Source organism: Lepisosteus platostomus, chromosome 13 (genome assembly GCF_059453375.1).
Source record: "Lepisosteus platostomus isolate fLepPlt1 chromosome 13, fLepPlt1.hap1, whole genome shotgun sequence".
NCBI classification, from domain to species: Eukaryota; Metazoa; Chordata; class Actinopteri; order Semionotiformes; family Lepisosteidae; genus Lepisosteus; species Lepisosteus platostomus.
This window is the reverse complement of record NC_142623.1, coordinates 9,527,387-9,547,399: the sequence shown is the minus strand read 5'-3', so window position 1 is coordinate 9,547,399 and position 20,013 is coordinate 9,527,387. Positions and strand designations below refer to the sequence as shown.

Here is a 20,013-nt window from a genome sequence, read left to right as displayed (position 1 = left end):
TGAGATCACTTAATTAGCCATATACAATTTCTTGTATAAGAAATTTGTCTTTTCACATACCAACTTGCTCTCCATGAGACACACAGACAGGGAGAGAAGCTTGGGGTCAGAGCACAGGGTCAGCCATTTATACAGCGCCCCAAATGTCAGGAACACATTTAAATAAGAGCCAGAATATAAAAAGTTTGGTTTAATAAAATATAACCATATAATATTTAGCACTTGAAAATTGCATGAGTACCATTACTTACAGCAAATAAAAATGGAAAACATTATTAAATGTACAATTTTTGCTATAAAGTAGAAAGAAAGAAAAACACAACATTGTGGCTGTGGAGCCTCATCAGGAATGAAGCAGAGAGAAAGAAAGAAAATGTACTGTGATACAAAGCAAATTCAAAATGAAGCTGTCCAAACATGCAGTAGAGCTGGTCAGTGACACAGGGTGGTTCAACCAGGAAAAGAAATACAGGTGAATGACCTGTTAGTGGTGAAGCTTCAAAAGTCTATCTGTGACAACATACAGTACACCCAGATGCTTTTTATTGTTTCAGGTTAACTACACTACCCACTATCCACCAAGCGTAACCTTAAAATAACAGTGCTAACAAAAAAACAGTTACAGGAAGAAGAGGTTTGTAGGTAAACTTTCCATGTGGAGTGCCTTGTGCTCGATATGATCTATTTACAGTCATGAAATTGACAGGCCGGCTGATGGTTGAAAAAAAAAAGACCAGTTTTTATCAAAACAACACCAAAAATATCACTCATCTTTAAAAATATCCTAGTGCCACATTGATTCATGCTGCAGAGCCATGTTAAAGCAAGCAAATGAAAAAAGAATGAACAGTGAGAAAACAGTGTTAAAAACCCAAGAGAAAAAGAAGTCCCCAAAGTAAAGTACAGTGGGTTTAAAGAGTCTTTATATAGTCAGTAGGAGTAAAATAGTCATTTGCACTAAGTAAACAATTGACAGTCAGGCAACAGAGCTTAGGTGGAGTAGTGGCCTACAGAACTTACAGGACCTGAGAAATAAGGGTATTAAGTGCTTCTAATTTCCAGCCTTTATGGTTAGAATTCTGGACGTTTCTGTGTGTTTGCATTTGTATGCATGCACATGTGACTCGGCGAGAGGAGGTACATCTGTACAGTGTGCGTGGTACATGGTGGGCTGTTTACATGTGCATGTTGTTACCTGAAATCTTAAAGAGTCTTAAACAGCTGACAGTCGTAAAACAGCTTGGTATACTCCAGTATATAAAAATACAAGGAAAAATCTGAAAGCCTTCATATTAAAAGCATTTAAAAAGTATTTTCATCATAATCAAGACAGGCCTATGTTATTAAAGTGCAAAATTGGTATATATGAACAGGTATCAGGTGCCATGAAGAAAGGGAGTCATCTCTGCCATTTCTAAAAGATAATTAGACACAATCACTATTGTTATTTAGCCATTCTACATTTTAATATAATATTAATTAATATTTCAAGCCCTTTACCATCAGTACTTGTGTTTACTGTATATTTGGCAATATGTGGTTTAGCCTCTGTTTGATGATATTAGCAAGTTAATCTGCACATGGCTGGTAGCACTAACGTTAATGCATTGAGCCCTTGGTTAGGTTCTTAGGATTTACTATCTTGGATTTCAACAGATATAATTAACAAGGCAGTTTTATTCTGTATGGACTGATTTTGCTTTGAGTCTAGACTTTGCAGTAGTTTGTCTCATTTACACTATTATTCTAGTATCTAGAGGTAACTAGTATCAGTTTGAGAGCTTAGGGGGATATGGCTTTATTGTTCGCTTAAAATGACACACAAGGACGCTAGGAAAAAAAGCTCACACATTTGTATAAACATAAGACAGTTTATTGTATGTGCTACATACATTATAAAAAATTTAGTCAAAATAAATCTTTCACATATAAAGTGTAAACAGCTTGTAAACATAGACAAAATATCTAAACAGAGACAACCTGTACAAAACTAACAGCAACCAAAAGTCTAAACCTTTTTATTTATCAGTAACAGATGCTTTGGTGTTTATTCACATATAAAGCAAAGCAACACACAGACCTATTCTTAAAGTTGATTTGTTCGGAGCTTTGGGAATACTGATTTTAAAGCCAAAGGATAAAGTGGTGTAAATAGAAATATATTTATTGATAATTCCATTATCCTGAGTCTGGTATAAAAAAGTTCCTGAGATATTGTCTGGTTTTCTTTTTAATTTATAAAAAGAATGATTAGCCCTGAGAAAAAAATGAGCTATTTGTAAGTGCTTGCCTATCCACATTATTTTGCTGAAATCATCAGCCCATGTTAATGTACTAATTTACTGATTCAGCAACAAGTGGTTAAAGTCAGTAGTAAGACTCAACCGGAATTCTAACTTTGCTAGGTTATGGCTTTCACAACAGATATGTACGTTTTGACAGTCAGTCATGAGTCATCCACCGATTAACCAAACAGACTGACCACCAGCATGGTCTAAGAGACTCTGCTGGTAAAATACATATTACAGTAAAAAAGTGATTAAGAAGATGTGCCTACATACCATAAATACTGCAAATCAATTTTATGTTTTAATTTTTTTTAAGTACTTTGGTTTGCACATCTACTGTAAGTTTTGAATTGTGTCAGGACATTGTATGTTTATATGCTTAAAGCTAATTTCGCAAAACAGTGCGAAACATTATTTAAAGGGAAGTTTGCTAGTCTTTCTAAGCCCATTTCTGTGGATTTAGCAACAGCTTGGCGCATCATGCCTGGTATGAAATATCCTGAACTACAACACTTTCATTTGCGTCTGTGACTGTCGTGGGAATTCCTTACAATGAGGCATAGAATTAACATGATGCTTGCTGTGCATTGCTGGTGGTTTTGCTCATTATTAAAAATATGTCCCTTTGCTCACAAAGTTTGTGTCAATAAAAACATTATCTAAAAGTGCTACAGGCAGAAACAGTTTTCTTTCTTGATTGGATAAAAACATAACTAGAGTTATGTAAGTTGAATTTCCAACCTCAGTATTATTTAATTGCTGTACATTTTATTTTTGGTCTTTGTGAAAGTTGTCTATCAGGTACATGCTATCTAGGATAATCTAAAGCCTTAGTATGGGTTTTTTTAATGCTGGAGCCCAAAGACAATCTTGATTAACTATCAAGATTTAGAACTATCATCTCACCTTGTATTTGTTCTACTTTCTTTTTTGTTCTAGATTCTACTTTTTTTTGGCTTATGTGGTACAATCATTTTACACATGCAGTTCCAACATCCTTGTTTTATAAAGCCTTTGTTATCTGTTTATCAAAAATATCAAAAAAAGAAAAGAAACAACACCAACATAACATAAAATGGGAACATCAGACTCGGTGAGCTGAATTTCCCCTACCAACCTAAAACAATCTTCCTCTTTTTTAAATTGAAGAAAAAGTACAAAGAATACAAAGTGTTGTTTATTCCTTGGAGGGAACAAAGAAAACCTAAAACTGCTTGCAGTCAAAAGGATTTGCACTCTTTGTACAACTAGGAAAGAACATTGGAACATTAGGGAAGTGTTTTAAATATATGCTTACCACTAATTTCATCTTCATAAATAGGGACATAATCTGGAAAACCCTGATCTGATAAATTTATAAAGTATGCATTGTTGTCTTACTGCATGACGGTTGTGCAACCATACCAAAACCCATCTTAATGAGGAATTGAGAGTTTATTCCTGCCTTGCTACCTTAAATAAACTGTAAGCATTTCATTAATCATTTCTATTACATATAGCCTTTCAAGCCGAAGAGATGTGCTTTTATTAATGCTAGCTCTAATTTAAGAACACCCAGTATGTCACAGGTACATCAGTTTAAATTAAACTAATGCTACTACAGGTAAAGACGTACACGCACAAACAAACTTAAATAAAATACAGGTTTCAAAATATATTACAAAACATGTTTTCTCAATAAATTAGAACACACACGCACATATACAAAACAAAGGAAAGTCAGTTCTTTTGGGAAAGGTTTAAAAAGGTTTCTCTTTTGCGAGCTGGTAAAGCAGAACTGAGACGATTGTTCATAGCACAAGTGCAATTACAGGGATTTTTCTGGGGCTGTCTTTGGGAAGCAGTTGTTTGGTTTGTTGGCATTCCTTAAAAGGTTTTTGGCGATTCCCATTATTTGCATTTCACTGCTGATGATTTAACAGGGGCTTTGTTTTCACTGGGGTTAAGTTCACACCCCTGTCCATTCAACCAAAGAATCTACTGAAGCTCTTGCTTGACAGTGAGGGGTAGGTGTGCTGGGGGCCGGTACATGTGAACGACGGTGTCCCTCTCCTGAAAAGAAGCAGCGTGTAGGCTCTCTTTCTTAAGGAAGCAGACCTCGACCTGGTCCTCCTTGCCCTCCTTCTTCTCCATGTTCTTGATGATCCACTTCTGTACCACTGCATCCACCTCTGCCAAGCTGGCCCGCTCCTCTAGGGTATCGGCGTCGGCACTCATGTCAAACTTGTCGATGAGCTCGTTCATGCGGCTCAGCTCCTCCATGGACTGCCCGGCCATAGCCACTGAAGGGCAGTAGCCCCTGGTGTGTATGTGCAGGGTGAACTGGTGGACAAAGGCTCTAGAGCACAGGTGGCACTTGTAAGGGTGCTCACGGCTATGCAGGCGCTTGTGCAGCTTGAGGTGGATGTATTGAGTGAACTTGGTGGAGCACAGCTTGCACTGATAAGGTTTCTCTCCCGAGTGGAGGCGCAAATGCGTCTTCAAGTTGCTTGTGCTGCTGAAACGTTTTTGGCACACCTGCAGGAAGCAACAGAACTGGGGTTCAATTTTCTTGGTTAATGTGGGTGGCTGCTGTCATCCAAACACCAAATTGTTCAACTGAAGGTCATTAGAAACAGCAAACTGCTATGCCTTATGTTATTCATTCTCAGAAGCAACACATATTATCTAACATATCATGGGTGTAATATGTTTTCAAAGGCGGCAGTAGGGTTCCGCCAGTTTACAGAAGGAGCAGGGAGGAGCGCTCTGTACCTGACACTCATGTGGTTTCTCTCCAGTGTGAACCAGGTTGTGTTTCTGTAGGTGTGCCAGTTGGGTGAAGCTCTTTTTACACACCACACACTGGAAGGGCCGCTCTCCGCTGTGAACCCGCAAGTGTACCTGTAATGGGCAGAACAAAAGAGACAAGTTTTAATCAGAAGCCTAAAAACTGAGGAAATGCTGCTGCTTTGTGGTAAACTGCCAAGTGACTAAAGTGTAAACATAATAGTAATGGACTGTTCAATAAAAACTGTATCATGCATGACTATGACACTGCTTTCTAAATCTGACCTTCATATTTAATAGTTTTTAACATACTGTAGTTTTGTTAGGTCAACAGATTGGTAGCTCTGTAATTGAAACATAAAACAGTCAATTCATGATCTCCAAATAATGAAGATTGAAAAACTTGGGAAAGGACACCCCAATATAACTGGCAACACTTTAATTTAAAAACATCAGCAGTATCTCTGTTAGTTTCAGTAAGTGTTTTCTGAGAGCAAATTATTATTGTGTAAGTAGTAGACGTACATGCCTTGGAATTGACCAAAAAGCCATCAGACTACCCTGGATTCAGAAACTGGCTAGGGAAATGTTTATTCAGGTTATTCAGAACAGGGCATGAAGTAGAGAAATAGAAACATGCAGCATGATCGCCACAGAAGACATGCATTTAGACAGAGAGGGACAAGTGGGGATCACTTACCTTTAGGTTGGAGAGCTGCCCAAAGGTCTTCAGGCACACATTGCACTCATACTTGATCTTGCCATTCTGCTTCTTCAGGGGGTAGGGCAGAGACTTGTATCCCAGGACAGTGGTGGCTTGACTATTCTTTGGCGTGCTAAGGTTGATGGCCTCTTCCCGCTCGCTTGTCCTTGGTGAAGACAGCTTGGGCAATGGTGAGTGCTCAGGAGTAGCTGGGGCTCCGCTGGGTGGGGAGTTGTTGGGGGGTCTCTCCTTCAGTCCACCAGCACCAGGAGAGGTGAGGGAGAAGGCAGTGGGGGGACTGGGGACGATCAGGCCTTCTTTGCCTGCCTGAGCCTGGAAGGGTATGGACACAGGTAGCAGGCTGGGCTGTGACACCAGGGAGTAAGGTAGCCCATCGCTGCTCAGGTAACCACTGTAGGCTGAGGGCACCCTGGACAAGACACTGGGGAACGGGGGTGGATATTGAGGTAGCACAAAGCGGGGGTAATGTGAGCTATAAGGGTAGAGGCAAGGCTGCTGGAGGTGTCTGGTTGGGGGATATGTAGGGTAGGACACCAGACCTTCTCTGTGGGTGTAGAGACCATGAAGATGCAAGGGGATTTCTTTCTGACTTGAGGTAGGTGTGTCTGTGGAGCAACAATAAGGACCCATTGGCTTTCTGGGCACTTCTGCTCTTTGGTCCTGGGTGTCTCCATGCAAAGAATGTGAAGGGGAGTAGCTAGGCTCTGCTGGGGCATATGTGTCCTTTTTGGCATGTGACTCATAAAGCTTTTTGCTGAAATCCACAATTTGGTTATCAGGAGTGACAGGAGGTGTGTCTCTGTCCAGCACTTCCACATCAATCCTTTCATCCTCTTCCATCTCTTTCTCCATTTTGTCCCTTCTTTCTTCTTCTCTCTTTGTTTCCTTAGCTTCTGCATTTTGGTGTTCCTCAAAGGTCTTGTCTTTGTGAGGTAGCTGGTCTTTTTGGCTCTCTGAAGGTGAATCCCTGATACCCTTGGTTATGTGGCCTATAGCAGGGCGAAAAGAGAACAAGACACATACAGTATTAAAGGAATGAAGGACAGAAGCCTTGGAGAGAGAACAAGAAGGAGAACAGAAGGAGAGAGAACAAGGCTGAGAGAGAGGGACTGAGAGAAAACAGGCAGTTTTCCATACTTCAGCTGAGCTGTGGATTCACGTTTTAGATCATATCAGCATCTATTTTCCATACAAAGTGTTGTTCTCAAAACAAACTTTCTGGATCTGTTCAGGAATTTTAGGATTTTAGGGTTGAAAGCAGGATATCAGACAAATTAGCTGTCTTCAAACATTTGTTGTTTGATCTAATATTGGTATTAGATAAAGCACTATGTATTTTGCACCTCTCTCAATAAAATACATGTGGTAGTGAGCCTCTGCAATTCAGCCTGGGACTATCTTTGTTTGCTTGTAAAATTTTCAAGACAAATGAATATATTAGCAAGCTCTGTGGTTAGAGAAGTAGGTGGGTCCAGTAGGCCTTGAAATTTGCCTCTTTAGAAATGAGTTGTTAAATGCAAAAGCGCTGAATCACAGAAATAAACTGAGTCAAGAAATTAGTGAGTGGGAGTAGCAGCTGATATGGAAAATCAACATAGCTTTATTCTCCCTTGTATCTGTTTGTCTGCCTGTCTACCTGCATTATACACCCATCTACCCTTAACAGTCATACACGAGGCTGTTTGTTACATCCAGCAACTCAGTTATTTGGATCAATTGGTCTTATTGATAGACCTGGGGTTAATAATGTTAATAATGCCTAAAACCCAAATCATTGAACTGGATTGCAGTACCGGAGGCAGTAAATTACAAACTGAAATGCGTTAAACAATAGGTGAATTGAAATAAACAGATTGAGATATGTATTTAGAAACTATTTTAAGAGGCTCGTATGGTGGCAAGCCAGGTATTGTTGCTGCCTCGCAGCACTGCTGTGGGTTTGATTTTGAAACGGGGCACCTTCTGTAAGTCTGAATATTCACTCCATGTGGGTTGTCTCTGGTTGCTTTGGTTTCCTCCCACCTGCCACCAGGCATGCGGACTATGTTGAATGGGGTCTCTAAATTGTCGGTGTGCTTGTGTGCCCTGTGATGGACTGATGTCCTGATCAGGGGTCCTGATTTGCACCCGGTGCTTGTGGGATTTCCAAGAATAAGCAGCTTCCGGATACTGAATAAATAAAATATTTGTATTTTGTTCATCTCTCCCTCTCTCGCCTGTGTGTTCTTTTGACAGGCCAATAAAACTAATCTGTTTTTTTATTGTGCTTTAATTAAACTTATGTAAAACTTATGTAGAAGCTTAGGCTTAATCCGCAGTAACTACTGACTGCACTTTGCGGCAGTGCTTATGGTTTGCTGCCAGCCTGGCATTTCACTGTGTGGCTCCACACTGTATGTGGTCCTCTGTACAAGGTAGATCACTGAGTGATTACTCACAAAGTGGTGTCTGTTTAATCTCGGAGGACTCGTTAGACAAGTAATGCCTTACTCTGGCTCCTTATTGACAAAGCTGCATTGAAACACTTGATTATGATCTGATTGATGGCAAAGGCATTTAAAGGCACACTTCCACTTGGCAAATCCATGCCGGAGAGCTATGAGCATGTTACACAATCATGTCACACAGTCTGCCAATTCACAGTCACGCAGCTCGGTGTCCAAACCGGGCTGTTGGATATTGTTAAAGTGATCTCATTTTCCAGTTTACAAACCCACATGCATTCATGAATTTTCAGTTTCTATAGCCTTTAGAATTCCTGGGGCACAAACAGTAAGGCACATGATTTCTGGTCTTTTCCGATGACACATTTATAGCACTTGTTTACTGTACTGTAGCCTCAAAAGGGGATGTTAAGTTATCCACAGCCCAAGAACCCAGCTTGCAGCTTTTTATTAAGAGGTTAAAAAATGCTCCACACATTACTAAAGTCTGCCTCTCAATAGCCTTGCTTTCTAATTTAAGTGGCTTTATAGAGAAGAGTAATGTCACACATAAAAATGCTTTAACGTAACATTACTTGATTTTATTTAAGCCAAAAATAAACTAGCCACAAGAATGTAGAGCAGATAAGAGCAACGCAATGAAAGAGAATAGGCAAGAACCCCTATAAGTGACAATAATGAAATGAGCAGCATAGCCAATGGTAGCTGAAAGGAGTAGATTTTGCACACTATAAATGGAGTTTCTGAGGTGTAGTTTCTCAGACCTTGAGTAGAGTCAGTCCCAGATTTGCTTTTTCTTAAATTAACATCAGGTCAATTTGATATAACTGTAAGAATTGATTTTGTGTTGCTTTTATAAGTTTGCAGAATTTGCATGTTAGCATTCAGGCTGTGTTGGAGTCTGTGCTGTGTGGTTTCTGTGCAGCTGGAAGAAACTAATTGGCATAGATCTGAGAAACGCCATAGACCAGTACAATGGTTACAGTAATTGTCAGCTCGTTGTGATTCATCAGCTACAAACACAATGCATCAGAGGGATTGAGAAAAAATTATTAGAGATTGTAAGGAAATTATTTTGATTCTAATATAATAACCCACTAAATAGGTATAAAAGGACAGAAAATAAGGGCACCCTTTGAAGTAAAATCAATAAAAGCTCAACATTACAGCTGTAAAGGCTTCTTTAGGTCTGGAGAGGGCTTCAAAGCTGAAGCTGTGCTTTGTCACTTTTTTCACTTTTCAGCATGAAATTACTGTACTCTTGTTCCTTTGCAACTTGCACTCTGATCTAGCTCTCTCATTCATACCTAAAAAGAACTTGCTGTATAGCATGAGAGCAGCCTTTAAGCTACCGTATATAGGTATAAAAATCTACCTTATTTAATATATATTTTATCTGTAAGCTTTCTAAAGAGTGAGACGATGTTCCTGGAATTTTTTATATTAATAATTTTTGTTCTTGTATGAGACCTAGAGGCTTCTGTAACTGAAACTATAAGCGTCACATAAAAAGTCTTAAACTCATTCAAACATTTCTTTTTTCTTAAAATGAAAATGGAAACATCTATTTTTTTAAAATAAGATGGTAAATCCAATAGAAATGCCTGACTTGTTTTGTATAATCTTTTTGGCTTTCACTCTGCAGCAGATTTGGGCATTAGCTCCTCAGAATTCAATAGATAAAATGAAAGACTTTGAGTTGAAGATCTGCCAAAACAAAATCAAACGATAATTGTTGTGACTGAGAAAAAAGGTTAAAAAAATGTTATAAGTAAAAAGAACTGCACATATTCATGGCCTCTCGCCTTCCAGTGACTGAACAAAATTAAAAGTAAACTTATTTTTGAGATTTTTTAGTGACATGGCAGAAACTATTTGCGCAATTCTTTTTTTCAATTTCTGTATGACACACAAGTGCTCGTTCACACTCACACGTCTCTCAAATTCGAACAAAACAGGAAACTGACAACATTGCATTACTCTCCACACGGAGGGGATAGGGGTGAGAAGATGGTGCAGCCTCAGTTTTGCTTTGATTCAGAAACTGCAGAAATGTGTAGATGTGGGTTTGAGTGGAGGGAAATAGAAAGAAGACCTACTGGGGTGTTTCCAAAGACTGATTTGAAACAGAACAACTAACCATGACAGCCTGATCGAAGTTCAGATATGGTGGGCTACAGAGTGACACCTTAGAAAAATTAGCTAAATATATTTTAATAAATTTCACCAAATTACCGAGATATTATGTTGGTGGCTCTCTTATAAATAAATATTTTTATAGTGTGATTGGATGTCTTGTCCATATCATACCTATAAAAAGCATTTCCTGTTTATTCATCCATGCTGCTGTTTTCCAAAGAAAATGTAAAAAAAAAACAACCTTTGAAAGACATTTAACCTAAAGAATGATTAGCATGTTGTAGTCCGTGAACATTTATTCTTTCAATTAGGATTAAGAGCTGTCTATGAAGAGACAATCAAGAGCCAAGTATTTATCACTTTATCCTGTTAAAGAACAGCACTAAAATAAACAGGCTAATACAAGTGATTTCTAGGTTTCCAGTTTCTAGTTTTTCCCAGGAAACATTAAAGAAAAAAAGCTGGCACATCCACTCACAGTTATTTCTGCTTGTTCTTTATGTGACAATGAATCACCGGTATGTCTTAAACATGTGAACATTAGAAATTGTAGTTTTTGGGATGTATAATAGGTCTTTTTTTCAAGGGGTTACGAAACCCCTTTTATGATAACCCAGTTTGCAACTCCAGTATAAGATAAAAAGCTTGATTGAGTGGTAGGAGGCAGACTACACAATTTAATGGCTTTACTGTTTCCTTCACACTTATATTGTTAATAAAAATTATAAATGTAAGTGTTGCTCCACAAACACACATATATAATGGTGCCTCTGGGCTCTGACAGTTCTCTTTTTTACAGAGTACAAGGAAGGAACCAGGGAATATCTAGTACGAATTTCTAAAAAAAAGAGAGTATCCTTATGGAAGAATTTATTTCATAAAAAATGCATTTAATGGAGAACATGGACATATTTACAAAACAGAATTGCCTTCAGAATTCGTGAGCCTAATGGGAAGCAAATATGCCAGCATGCTTTGTAGTTTTAAAAAAAAGTAACAATGCATTATATAATTTAGAAATGCATTATATAGCTTAGACGGACTTGGAATGTTGATGCATGAGCCGTGAGAGTTTTTCTTTTTAATTGTGGAAGCAATGATACAACGCATGTGTATGAAGATACTGCTGTTCGAGAGAACTGTTTCAGCGCTCCCAAACTAAAGTTCTGACTTGAGCCAAGTACTTGCCTCACACATTTCCACTGGTGACATTATTTCTTGCTGAGTCAAATGAGATCAGTTCAGAAACTCAATTAGCAGTAACCCCCAGAGAAAACGGCATGTTTGAAAAGCCTTTTTGATCTTTCCAAAGAGTTCATTTCAATGTAATTGAATTTATGTTATCCATTTTAAGCAGAATTATGTATTCACATTTAGCCAATGACGGCACAGTGACGAAATGTCTAAATTAGCATGTAAAGCCCAAGCCCAAGTTTTTGCAGCAACTCAGACTTACAGACTTTTGCTTTGATTTGGATTTTGTTTTATTGCTTTCAAACGGAATTTACTAACCCATAGTGCTGCTGTCTTTTAATTTTCTGACGCCTCAGAGAAAGTCTTATGATTCATTCTTGTTGTTTTTTGTTTCATTGACAACCAGAACTACATTAGAGACAGTTTATGAAACCCCTTTTATGATAACCCAGTCATTCAAAAAAAGGCTCCAAATGTCTTCCTCTCTGTGGGTTTCTCAATAGTTTTAGAATACCAATTCTGCTCTTCTCAGAAAACATGCTATTACCATTTAAAGATGTTGCTGAGCATTTCTGAAAATATAGAAACCCCTTTTTAGATTCAGAAAAAAAAAACTGCTGGCATCTTTTTCTACCGAAGGTCATCTGATACTGTTAAAATCAGACTCTGGTGAGATTGATTTCTGTGTTAAGCTGGAAATCTGTCTTATTTATCCAAACTGTGTGAATAAAACCTCAGCAGTGACAACAAAAACTGACTTTACAATGAGCAAGAGCAGCAACAAAAAGATTGTCATGTCTAATATAATTTGGTTGTTGCTAAGCGTTAAAAACTACCCAAATAATGGTGGGGAAATATCATAAGAAAGGTGCAGCTTAATGAAGAAATTTGTTGCAACACACATTGGAAGACTCCAAGCAGTGTTTTCAAAGCTAGCTAAGTATAAAGCTAACATATGATGCTGTCATGTTCACTTTGGATTTTAAGGCATTCTAACATCTAAATAACATGGTGAGAAGATGTTTCTGTAAGTTTACTGTAGTATTAAACTCTGAATGTCTGACATAATCAAACTATACCCATCAAGTATTTAGAATTCTGAAAAACTTGTTAAAACATTGTCTAACATACAGTACTTAAACAGTAACATATTTAATATTTTATTTTTTTGTGGTAGCTTAACTATTCATCTGCTAATTAATGGCTTTGGTCTCTCAACTGCTAATCATAATGTAGCCATAAAGCTGTGGTACCACTCTTAAAGAAGCACAGGGATGGATTGATCATTCATCAAAATACTGGGTTTGCACAAAGTGGTCAAGGTTTTGCAAGCAAGATGCTAGATAAAAACACCTCGTGAAAAGACAGATTTTCTCGTGCAAGTCCCAGAGGAATTTGTGTGAAGCCATGTGAGAAAACCTCATGTTTCTTTTTAGGAAATGAAAACGGTGTTACCGCTGCTGAGCCTTCAAGCTCATCCAAGTTTTTTTTGTAAGCTTCCACACAATCACGGTGCTCAACACAAGTGTAAAAATAATTTCAAAATCTAGCCTAAGGTCCTCCAAGTGATGTTTTGACAGGATAACCAACTGTCGTTTCTTAACCACAATAATAGCATGTTTGCCTTGTCTGAATTAAACATGCACGATAAGACCAGTGGAACAAGAGATGCAAAAGGATCTGTAATATCTGGAACAGTATATACAATATTTATATACAGAGGGACCCTGAAAATAATAAGCCAGCATTGGAATTCAATAGCACCGTTGTGTTTTTAATGCCTCTCAATATGCATGTTAATACACACTGATGTTAATAATGCACAATATGACACAACAAGCCAAAATAAATTAAAGAAGGGCTATGATTGACTGATGACCTAAAAGTTAATGACTCAGGATTGGGTTAAGGCCATAATGCCACAACGATCACTTAGCTCCCACTGCCCATCAGCTCTGCCGGTCCGCTACCCGGCTGTTCTTGGAAAGTGGACTCACCATGTTTGGAGAAGAGGAGGTCTCCAGGAGAGGGGTAGTGCAGGCGGTCAGCAAACTCACGGCTGTACCACACCAGCAGCTCGCTGTGTGGCGGCACAGGCTTGATGGTGTAGAAGTAGACGTCCTTGCCATTCTGGCAGGCCACTAGGTTCTGATCGTGCAGGGAGTGTGCCGGGTTGACATAGCGCATCCAGTTGCTTTTCTGCAAATCGTACCCGTCGACAAAATGTTGCAGGTGCCCACCTGTGTAGATCTTCAAGAAGAAAAACAGAACAGCGTAAGGGAACGACCGCACAAGTACCAGCAGTTTTGAAAAATACCGAATGGATAAACAGGAGAGAGGGAAGCATTTCCCTTCCCCCCTACAATTAGAGCCACAAATATTCAAAATAGCAATGCTTCCATGATCCCTATATATATACAAACAGAGTAAAATTACTTCAATACCATCACAGCACGGTTTGAAATAATAAAAGTGAATGATAAAATCAAAATGTTTACGTCCATAGGAAAGAAAAAAAAAACTAGATCCATTTTTCCAGTCTTGTATTTTGAAATTTGTAAAAAAGAAAAGAAACTGTCCTTGTCTATGCAAATGTTTACACTATCTTCTGAATGATTTTTAAAAATACACACAGATGTCATGTGAGCATAGACATTCACACAACAATAATATTATCATGTCCTCCCATAAATTCACATCCCATTCACTGTAAGAGTAAACGCTAAGCAGTTTTAAGTCTCATGAAAGATATTAAAAGTATGTATTAACCTCTGCCATTTAAGTGCTCTGTAGTTTCCTGTGCCGTGGTGCGTCTCTTGTCAGTAGAATGAGGTAAACCCTGTCAGTGAGATGAGTGTCAACACTAGCTCTGCTCGCACGCCTTTAGCACTGAAGTATTTAAGTCGTGGCCTGTGGGCGTGGCTTCACACATTATGAAAATAGAAAGGAGAGTGGAAGTAATAAAACAGGAAACCTCATTAGACGTCTCTGGTCTTTGGCCAGGGGATTTTTTTTTGTGTTCTATCAAGCCTCAACCTGTTTGCTTGGCTGAGTTTCTTCAAATTTAACCCTTTACTTAAAGTCCCTCTCATCATCTCAGACCTTAGATGCATTGTTGTGGTTGTGAACTTGATTTTATACCATTACTGTAAAAGATTACAAAAAACCCACACATTTCAATTTAGAATCTCATGTGGCCCTTTTCCGGTCTTCTCCATGACATCATGTTGCTGAAGCCAGCCATTTTATTATTTAATTAAGGATAATACCTAGAAACCACTTTTCATAAAGTATGTGTTTGTGAGTGTCTGGAGGGGAGGGGGTTCTTTCAGATTTTACCTCAGGTAGTCGGTTCTTACAGAAACAAGCCCCAAACACTCAGTTACAAATTTCAGGACTAACACAAAAAAAGAAAATGGTAATTCTCCAAAAAGGACTGAGCCAAAGAAGTACTTACTGTAGATTAATTATCTAATCATTCAAGTTTTAAAACAATTTGGATTTAAATCAGAAACACATTTTAACTAGATGCAGGACTGCCCTTTTTATTGCTAGTGTAATTATCACTTTCACGAGTTGAAAATCCTCACAACCTAAATGTAGGTCCTTCATAGGTAATGATGTACATGCCAGTACTAATGAAGGTATTAAATGTGGAAAAAATAAGCCAACTCCTTCTTACGTATACACACTCCTTGAGGCCATGTGACGGGCACAAAGAACATAGTAAATGAACACGTCAGAGCCCAGCCCTGGAGTGAAACTATTTAGGAAAAGTGACTTTGCTGAATTACAGAATACTGCCAGAGTGCCATGCCCAGTAAATGGAAACTCTTGAATAGTCATGAACCATATAATTGTAAAGAATGATCCTTTAGGTTTTATTTCTGGTTCTCAGATTCTCAGGTGAATAGAAACACTATAGCAAGAAGGGAAACACAAAAAAAGATGATGTCAAGAGAACCTGGATGACTAAGAGAAAGGAAAGGAAAAAAAAATCTTATTGAAATAATGTTCTCTTCCAGGAAGATAGCCTTTGGCTTTTAACAGAAAATATTTCCCTATTTTCACACCCCAAAAGAAATGAAAGGCTTGGATCCCTTTAAAAATAAACTAATTAATGGAACAAATAATAGGTTTATTACATGCTGAAAAAAAAGAAAAAAAAACACAACGTTTCGGTTGAGGCTCACACCTGAAGAAGGCTCCACGGCCGAAAGGTTGTGTTTTCTTTTTTCTTTTTTTTCAGCATGGAATAAACCTATTACTTGTTCCTTTGCAGCCTACGCATGCTGACGAGCTACCCACCTGAACTAATGAATTAATGTGCCACCATCACAAATACAACCTAATTGCGCTGCCTCATACCTCATGCCTTAATTGATACGGAGCAATGAAAAAGAACGAAAAGCAAAACTGAGTCACTTACAGATCGGTTCAAGTGCTTTCACTATTGGGTTACCATAAATACTGGGAGGGTGCCTAGGATTAGGCTCTTACCATATCATTCGACACGGGTTTTACTGAAACCTTTCAGGATCGGACTTTGTCTTATACTGTACATGTGTACTGTGCGTGATGCGTGACAGTGTGGCTTGGTTTAGTCTGAAGACGCAAAAAATAAAAAACAGGAACCTGGAAGCTGGGAAAATCTCAGCCCCTCTCAGACCTGTAAAATGACTATTGACTTCTGCAATTTGCATAAAACAGTACACCATTTTTACGGGCCGAGAGAAGAAAAAAGCAGCTCACACTTCCAGTTGTAAGAGATAAGGACGGCAAGCCGTCAGTCGCGGGAAACTTCAAAAGCAAAAGCGAACGTTTCCTTTTCAGGCGCAGCGCGTCTCTCACTTCCTCAAGAGAAAAGTTGGCGCTGATATCAAGTACTCGCGTCTGGATTTTCCTCAGTCAGTAGAGGCCACTCTAAAAATCCACAATAGCCACAGCGCTTACATTCACACATAATATCAGAAAAAAAAAATGTCAACCAGAAAGAAAATAAAAATTGCTTTCAATTCACTCCTGTGTGTAGATCTCCTCTTTTGCATTCAGTGACTGAAGGCTATTAATATTTGCTCCAATGAAACTCCTAAGGAAATCTGGAGGTCTGTTTTAAAGGGCTTTACTATGTATTATATAAAACATACAGTAAGTCTTGGCATATTTAGCAACATTTGCTAAGGAAACGTATTTCTTCTTGTAAATACTAAATACTGGATTAGAAATGGTGGTTTTGGAAAAGTATTCAATACAAAATAATGTGAAGGACAAGCTATGATTGTTTTGATCATTTCTTAAATATTTTGTGATGTTCCCCATTTACAGTAGTTAATTAAAATGTATTCTATTACAAAATAGGTATGGATCTACTATTGTGTAGCATAATAAACAGAGTAGCTCTCCCGGCGACCCTTAATTTGAAACGATCTGTTTGAAAATGGATGGATGGATAAATTAAATAGACATATTAGAATATATTTCCAATTGTGACGCATTGAATTATGACAGAATCAGACTGTAAAGCAATGAGGTAAATTCACAAGAAAAATATTGGGATCATTAACTGACTTTGCGCACGACAATAGATAATGTAATGTGAACAATGAACGCATAGAAGAACTTCTTGGCCTTTTTGCTCAGATCGAGTGAAGACAAAGTTCCATTTTTTTTATAAGATCACTTTATTAGTCATATACAATTTATTGCATTAGGAATTCATCTTTTTTGCATACCCCAGCTTGCTCTCCATGAGACACACAGACAGGAAGAGAAGCTTGGGATCAGAGCGCAGGGTCAGCCATTTATGCGGCGCCCCTGGAGCAGTTGAGGTCAAGAGCCTTGCTCAGGAGCCCAGTGGAATAAGATTCCTCTGCCAGCTGCAGGATTTGAACCAGTAACCTTCTAGCCACAGGTGCCGATCCTTAGCCACAGCACTGCTCCTTATGAGCACTGCTCTCACCAGCCAGCAAAAATCCACCACAACATGGAGTGAAGGTGGGCGTCACGACTAACAGAGGCCAGGCGCGTCAGAGTGGGTACCTGAGGCCACAGACCTAGATAAGGCAACATGGGAACTGCCACACACATACACTAGATAACTTGTTCACAAACCCCTGTGCTCTCCCCAAGTCCAAGAAGTTAACACAGTCACTGATAGTTCCCAACTATCCCAGACAAGTTCTAATCTATCCCAGCATTCTTTCCTGGGTCTGACATCACCAGCCCCACTGCTTGTCTGCTTGGTGTCTCATGACTGCCCGATGAGCCACTACACAAAAAAGCAGAGGAAGTTGCCTATTCTAAAATATTTTTGGATGGTACTGTAGGTGGATTTCACCACACATTTTTTAAGACAGCTAGATGTTTCTTTCTACTCATTGACTTACTCTCCAGAAGTACTTTCTGTTGGCATGCTTTGGAACATCATCTTTGGTGTAGACTTCCCCAAGCAGTGGGCCGAATCGTGTTCCTTGGGGGATGTACTCTTTGCTGAAGACTCCAATCACCTGCAAAGAAGTAAACAAAACCAGTAAATATAAAACCCATGTCTCTAAATTGGCCTAATTCCTTCATGGGCTTAACTAAGGAAGGGATTTATACTTTCACCCTCATTATCCCTTTACACTCTGGAAAACAAGCCATCAGCTTGGAGATTAAACAAGTTACAAGTTCTGCCTGGTTCATCCCTTCTTAATTGACATTTTTATTTGTCATTAGAGCAATAAGATCTATTACATGGGAATCAAAGCCTGTTCTCCTGCTCAGGCTGCAGCCAAAATGGCAAACAACAATGCAGTGGTCTTCTCAGATGTTTGTATCACATTCTCCATTTATTATTTAAGGTGGTCTAACCCTCTGTCGGGTGTATTGTCACATTGTTCAGCAGAGCATTATGGGAAAAGCCATCAAGAGTCAACTAAATATTTTAGAGAGAGCCTACAAGTCCTTCAATTCACATTCAGTATGTGTTGAAAATTTATTTTTACAAAATTGAAGAGTTTCAATGATAGAAAAATATCACTTCAGTAATTACTATCTCTGAAAAGACCTGACCTGTGTAGGAATATTTAAAACTACAAAGTTAAAAAAGATTGGCTAGCATTTTCTCCTGAAAGTGTGTGTAATATTATAGTAGTGCATTTCTGAGATATTAATAGCTTCATTCTCTGATGAGTGGAGCACATTGTTACATTTAGGCACAAAATGGAAAGTGATAGTAATAAACCTATAAATGAGATAAATCTTGTGCAACATTCCATATAAATTGTCAATGTGTCAAATAGCATTTCAGGTTGTCATCTAAGGGCTGTTGTCATAAAACTAAAATGATATAAGACAGACAAACTGTTACTTAGTGTTGGTGTTGGTGTTGGAGTTGAAGGTTTGAATGATGTTCGCTAACACTCCATGATTAAGTGTATCTCTTTGTGGTGCACAGCTATTAACAAATGAAAGGTTTAGAGAGGCACCAGCATGACTCCATGTCAGAGTCAGGCCCTGTCCTGGGGTAACTTAAGCAAGGATTTGTAGGGAATGAAGACTTAGTAATGCTCTAATGAAAGTAAATCAACCGCTTAACCTAGATTTCACACTGAGTAACAACAGACAATCCCATCTGCCACATGTGGCCCTTGATGGATGATATTCAAGAATCAATGTGACGTCTCCTACTTTAGTCTTCTGCAGCTCTAACGTCTCTCCAGATTGGTCAGCACTGCCAATTAAGATTATGCTTCATGTAATATTACATGATACTGTGCTGAATCCTCATTAATGAATAAGAAAACACAAGTGTGAGCACAAGAGAAAATGTCAGAAACCCCACTCACAATAGGGTCCTATGTGACAAGTTGCACTTTAACCAACAATAGGCCAATGGATAAAGTAAACCTTATCCCATAAGAACATTTTGTGAATGGGGCTCCTGGAGATTTATACTGCCAGATTAGGAGCTCTAGAGTTCTAGGGAAAGCTCTTGGTTTGAGAAACATGAGGCAGATTTCCATCACCTTTCCACGCCAGAACAATGCTACACGAAACAATGGAACTAGTGGGACCAATCAGTACCACTCAGTCCCAATCACATTTACCATCATCACATTTTCAACTGAGGGCAATCCTTCTAGAGCAGAGGTGGTTAACCTTTAAAGGTGAACTGCAGTCCTGATTTCTCAGATTGGTTATTAAGTATTCGTAACAAAATAAATTAATTGACAATATCACAAAATGTTCAAATCCTGAACTTTGTGAAAGTACTGGATAGTCACCATGTTGTCGAAAACCCCAGGTAAGATAAGATAAAATAAGATCAGATCACTTTATTACCCATATGCAATTTCTTGCATTAGGAATTTGTCTTTTTGTATACCCCAGCTTGCTCTTCATGAGACACACAGGCACACAGACAGGGTGAGAGAAGCTTGGGGTCAGAGCGCAGGGTCAGCCATTTATACGG

At 38.6% G+C, this 20,013-nt stretch overlaps 1 protein-coding gene across 2 annotated transcripts in view; it reads right to left on the bottom strand.

The window, feature by feature from the left end:
- Positions 1 to 1,851: 1,851 nt before the first annotated feature.
- prdm1b (PR domain containing 1b, with ZNF domain) overlaps positions 1,852 to 20,013 on the bottom strand; it is a 33,757-nt gene continuing 15,595 nt past the window's right edge. Inside the window, exons 3-7 of one of the 2 annotated variants that reach the window (XM_088603044.1) lie at positions 17,945 to 18,064; positions 13,556 to 13,808; positions 5,758 to 6,770; positions 5,043 to 5,171; positions 1,852 to 4,805 (exon numbers count right to left, since the gene is read on the bottom strand). In XM_088603044.1, the coding sequence (XP_088459170.1) occupies positions 4,266 to 4,805; positions 5,043 to 5,171; positions 5,758 to 6,770; positions 13,556 to 13,808; positions 17,945 to 18,064 (2,055 nt within the window). In that variant the 3' untranslated portion in view covers positions 1,852 to 4,265. Of the gene's footprint in view, positions 4,806 to 5,042; positions 5,172 to 5,757; positions 6,771 to 13,555; positions 13,809 to 14,327; positions 14,449 to 17,944; positions 18,065 to 20,013 lie in introns of those variants that run through there. The other variant, XM_088603043.1, reaches the window with a different exon arrangement.